Source organism: Homarus americanus, unplaced genomic scaffold (assembly GCF_018991925.1).
Source record: "Homarus americanus isolate GMGI-L3 unplaced genomic scaffold, GMGI_Hamer_2.0 scaffold6160, whole genome shotgun sequence".
Classification (NCBI taxonomy): Eukaryota; Metazoa; Arthropoda; class Malacostraca; order Decapoda; family Nephropidae; genus Homarus; species Homarus americanus.
Window position 1 is genome coordinate 10,611 of NW_024720756.1, and position 5,420 is coordinate 16,030.

A 5,420-nucleotide genomic window follows, 5' to 3' on the forward strand; every position below is an offset into this window, starting at 1 on the left:
CCTCTCTCTGTCCATGTAATCTAGTTGCCTCTGAAGATGTCTTGAATAAAGACGAAAGCTAAGGTACTCCATTGTTTCCATTTTCCCGTGTGATTTTATCAAGATATAATATATATATATATATATATATATATATATATATATATATATATATATATATATATATATATATATATATATATATATATATATATATATATATATATATATATATATTATATATATACTGTACAGTACATATATTATCAGGGACTTACTGTACTGTACGTCTACTGGGTGTCCTGTCATATAATAGGGAAGCAATTTTTTCTCAGGCAAAACACTATATTCTTGATCTATGATAACCCTTTAATATACTGTAGTAGTTATCAGGAGACAGGCAAGAGAAGCACATTATTTGCACCAAGTGCCAATTCGGGTGAAAGTACTGTACAGTGATACACGATGTAACTTCCCATATTTAGTCTGGGAATGGCTACAGCTCTTGTGGCCAGATAACACAACACTACAACCAATCTTCAGCCAACAAATATCAGTTATTATAACCCTAAATTCTCCTCTAGTGGTGTAACATTACTGTACTGTGATGACTGAGAGCTCATACTCACCAGCCGTTGGCGGTGCCCCGGGAGAACTAACACTTTCGCTCGTCTCGCTGACAGAGCAATACCCTGGATCTACAACAAAGAAAACCAATAATGAAAATGTAGGCGTCTGAGTCTACCAAACACAAAATGTTTCAAGTGGTCAGCAACCCACCAACAGCTCACAACAATGATCGGGTTAGTTAGCCCCACACACAACAGAAGCAGACCCTCACTACTTCCATTCTAAGGTATAAGGATGTTAATTAAACTGAATTATTTTTCACACCTGTGAGGAAACACTCTGGTAAGAGGTACTGTAGTGTATAACTGTACATTAACAGATACAGTATATACACACAGCAGGGAGACAACACAGTTAAATACAATGTTCTGCCTTAGTCAAACAAAACAATACATGATGTACTGGCTACACAACTGACAGTTCTGGGCCAAAAACTCGTAACTTTTGTCCATCTAAAAGATTATAAAGTTTGTGCCTTGAGCTCGTTCAGGTCATCTACAATGTAAAAAAAAAAAAATTAAATGTAAGAAATGTATTAATACAATATTCTTGAAGTACCAGTTAAAGTGACAAAGTGGCATACCTAAAATAAAAGTTAACAAATTACATAAAAAAGTCAGTCAGTCTCCAGAACCGCCTGTATCTCTTTGTCTGCCTCTATGCATTAATAACATATATTAATTTCTCACCTGAGCTTAGAGTGTCAGTCTTGGCATGGGGTGCAGGGGGATGGGAGTCCAGGGAGGTGCCACTCTCCAGCGACACTCGTGAGGCACTGTCAGCATCTGTGGCATTGGGAGTCGCCAGTCACATCAAAAGGAAAAAACCAGAGACATCACAGCACTAAATAACTAAATAATTGATTCTCTCTCGTCATGAAATAGCCCAGAGTTGGCCAATGTATGTTGAAGATATACACAAGTGTATGTGTGTGTGGAGAAATTTTACTTGTATGTTTTCCTACTACATTTAACTTACGCCAAACTCCACTACAACCCCCTCAACATGGCAACCATCATCTTGGTAGGTACTGAATATCACTTACCTGTTAGGCACTTGTCCACCACATCCAGGGAGAGAGACGATTTTCTTCTCTGAGCCCGTTCCAAGCCCGAACGCTTGAATGCTGACACACCAATCACCACATTCCTGTGAAACCAACACTATTACTAACAGGACAGGAACACTATTTTTAAGTCTTTACAAACCACTTTTCACTAGAGGTTGGATTCTTATGAAGCATTTGTTGACATTATGTTCTCAGGATGGTGAACCAAATCTGATAACATCTGTATGGAGTAGCGCACATTAGTCGAAACTGTAAAGGAAACTGTAGCAAAACCAAAACTTCTTCTCACATACACTGCTTAAAAAATTAACCAACACCAATGCTCTATTAACCCCTTGTGTACTGGGTCCCCTGTCTGAGCTGAATAAAATCATCTGGTGTTAGCAAAATAAAATAAGTGTCGTCCCTTCAGTGAAGGGGTTAAAATGTTATTCATATCCATATTTAAATATATATTCAAGTCTTAAATCGAATTATTGCTTTACCTGAGTTTATTCCAAAAGAGGTTTGAGTGAGTCCACTTATTCTCCATAACGGCCCGGTTGTAGTAGCCATAGGTGATGGCGTTGGGTGTGATGCCATTCTGACGCATCTCACACAGCACCTTGACGGCCATGATGGGCTGGGAGTAGAGTCCACATAGCTGCATCATCACACGGTAACTCACCTGAAAGACACACCCCAGTTATGGATGTATGCCACACTGAACAAACTACGGCAATATTTGATACAAGACAAACTGAACAAAGATTCTCCACAAACTCCCATTCATTCACTATTATTGAAGGTTTTATCCATACAAAACCACAGGGTCCATAACCCAATATTTGTCCACCTTCAAAACAAAGGACACAGAATTAGCGGTAAGGGAGTCAAAACACTGATGACTCACTTCATCAGCTTGTGAAAGATGTAGCTTCTGCATGTTGGTGAGGATCTTGAAAGCCAACTGCAAAAAGCGAGCCTTGTGGTGCTGCGTCAGGGCAAATGCCGGGAGCTGTGTGAACCACAAGCTGGAAATACAAGATATTGGTTAGGTATGACCTGTAGGAGCCATTAAAGTTTCTTTGATCATTACTCTATAAGACACACAATTTAGAAATCTGATTCACATTCCTACAGAACATTGGAATTTATATAAAATTTTGTTCCATAAGGACTTTCAATAGTTATAATGTGTAATAACATTATTTACCTATAGCATGTGGAGAGCAAACACTTGGCCCACAGTATAGGTGTCAGTGAATACTTTGAGGCAAGTCTCTGATCCGTTTTTACTTCTTGTTTTGTGCGACGGGCCAGGGGGGAAGCAGGAGCAGTCTGAGGGGCTTTGACCTGCGGGGGTAGTGCAGGCTTGGGCTCACGAAGAGGAAACAATTCAGGTTTAAGTTTAGGAAAACCCTGAAAGGAATGGAAAGACAAATCAGTTATGCAGTTTTGCAATAAAATAACAGATTCCTTATAAAATATATTTAAAAAAGGCAACATCATTTGCTCTGCAGAAACTAAGACCTCAGGACCATGAGGCTTAAAATGTAAACCATACAAGTAACTAAGAACGTAACTTATCATCCCTCTTCACACCTATCTACATGTACCCGAGGTAAATATTTAAAGTCAGTACAGCATGAAACAGGTAATGAATTCAATCAACCAAGACCAACTTACAGAATAACTATAAGTAACACCTTCAGGTAGGTACAGAGGTTCTGGTGGAGGAAGAAAGAGCGTGTGTTCACTCTGGGCCAACTCCACCTCCAGCAGACGAACGGTGGTGTCCTCCTCAATCACCTGAGATGATAAAAAAAAACTGAGTTAGTTCTCATCTATTAATGGTAAGAAAATACAAGTTAGGATCTGTAGTTAAACATAAAGAGATTTCCTTACCGATGATAGTGTATGATATAAAGGATATATGAACAAACTTAATAGCAAGAGATTTATACATGACTAAAGCATCTATAATCAATGAACTGATACTCTGAGACTAAAATCATCACAAATGGTACAAGTATTATGATTCCCCCACTGAGTTCCTGGCACTACAGTAAAAAAAAAAAAAATAAATAAAAATACAGGTATATATAAATAAATAAATATCTGCACAGTATACGAGTCACTGTCACCCACCTTCTCAGCACAGTCATCAAAGAAAGCCAGGGAAGCATCCTTGTCCGACACAAATGAACGCTCCTCGATAAACTTGCTAAACATCTGAGTGCTGACCATCAGCTGGTAAAACTTGTGGTACTTCTTGTCTCTTGATTTGACAAAAGCTGTAAAACAAAAGAATAATGTTTTTTCTGGGGTTCTGTATGTCAGGATCCTTATCATAAATTAGTATTCCCGTTGTATTCTCCAGTGTGGTGATTTAATGCTAACTAATACATAAAAAATCACAAGCCCCATCAATCACCCCAATGTGAACTACACCACCAAAAATCACCCCAATTTGAACTAAGACTACAAGCACCATCCTCACTCACCATCAAGATCAAACAAGGAGGAAGTATCACATGCAGCACCGGCTTTGGCTGACACAATTGGAAGTAAATAGGCACTGTAGCCCTTCAAGATGGTGGCGGTGAAGCGCAGAAATGCCTCCTGGATCTCTATATCAAGTTGTTGCTGAAAAAAAAATGAGAATGATATAGAAGAGGCAAATCTAACACTAAATCAGAAATATTCACTGGAGAGAAAGTGTTTTAGTGATCAGGAGGAGATGGGAGTAGTCTTAGCTTACCTCTTTTCTCTTCATTTTGAAATCTGAGTCAATGCTGCTGTTTGGCTCAATTTTCTGTGACTTCAGATGTTGCTGTAAAGACTTCTCAAACTTATGTATCTTCTCACAGAGGCTGTCCAGTGATGCACGGAGAACACGAACAGGACGATTTGGGAGAATCTTGGTAACAAAATGTTTCTTGTCATCAGGTCTGTTGGAGGCAGGAGTAATAACTATGTGAACATTGAAATAAAAAAGGTTAAAAAATAACTGGAAAAATATTTGGTAAGATATTTAATTTTACATAATATCTGCTGTCACAAGTATTTGAAGCAAAAGATCTGGCTCATCAAGGTAATGTACAAAGTTTTCTAACACAGTGTTGGAGAAGCTGGGTGCTGCATTAATCTACTTGGTATGATGGAAAACACTAATAAGAAATACAGTACTTTCAACTGATGATACTTATTTGCTCCATCATTCAGCCAGAATCCTACACTATGTATTACACAAGTTGTTATAATGCCACTCTAAGTCATTTTTGGGGCTTTAAACTGAACTTAAATTCAAATTAATAAATATTCCAGTCACTCCCGGAAGGAGGGATCTTACCGTACAAACACGCGGAATAAAATAGACAACTCACACAGACATGGCTCCTGTGTCGAGGTCTATACATATCACATCTTGGGGAGGGTCGTACAAATCAAAGAACCTGGAATCCAGGCCAAGGAGGAAGGGGATGGGAGCATTAAGAAGGTCCGAGAGCCCAAGTGGACAGAGGGGGATGTACGGACACTGCCAGTGGAATGGGAAGATTATCTGCAGAGAGAGAGGGAAAATATAACTATAAAGTGAGAGAGATATAAGTACAGCATAGTCTAGAAAAGTACAAAAATAACATATGCTACAGAAATGTTAATGAAAATCCTTGAAGGGCCAAAGGCATCAACCCAGCAAACCCATAATTTTCACGAACTGTATTTCACTGGATACAAATATCGCATATATCTGGATGTT

At 38.6% G+C, this 5,420-nt stretch overlaps 1 protein-coding gene across 1 annotated transcript; it reads right to left on the reverse strand.

Moving 5' to 3' along the window:
• Positions 1–242: 242 nt before the first annotated feature.
• Positions 243–5,247, reverse strand: LOC121860870 (C-myc promoter-binding protein-like; the record flags this gene model as incomplete). Its single annotated transcript, XM_042358233.1, has 11 exons — positions 243–677; positions 1,299–1,394; positions 1,655–1,758; positions 2,164–2,345; positions 2,571–2,691; positions 2,874–3,079; positions 3,347–3,469; positions 3,809–3,954; positions 4,165–4,306; positions 4,422–4,611; positions 5,047–5,247. Coding segments are annotated over 11 exons (1,615 nt in total), but the record flags the coding sequence as incomplete, so codon positions are not given.
• Positions 5,248–5,420: the final 173 nt, after the last annotated feature.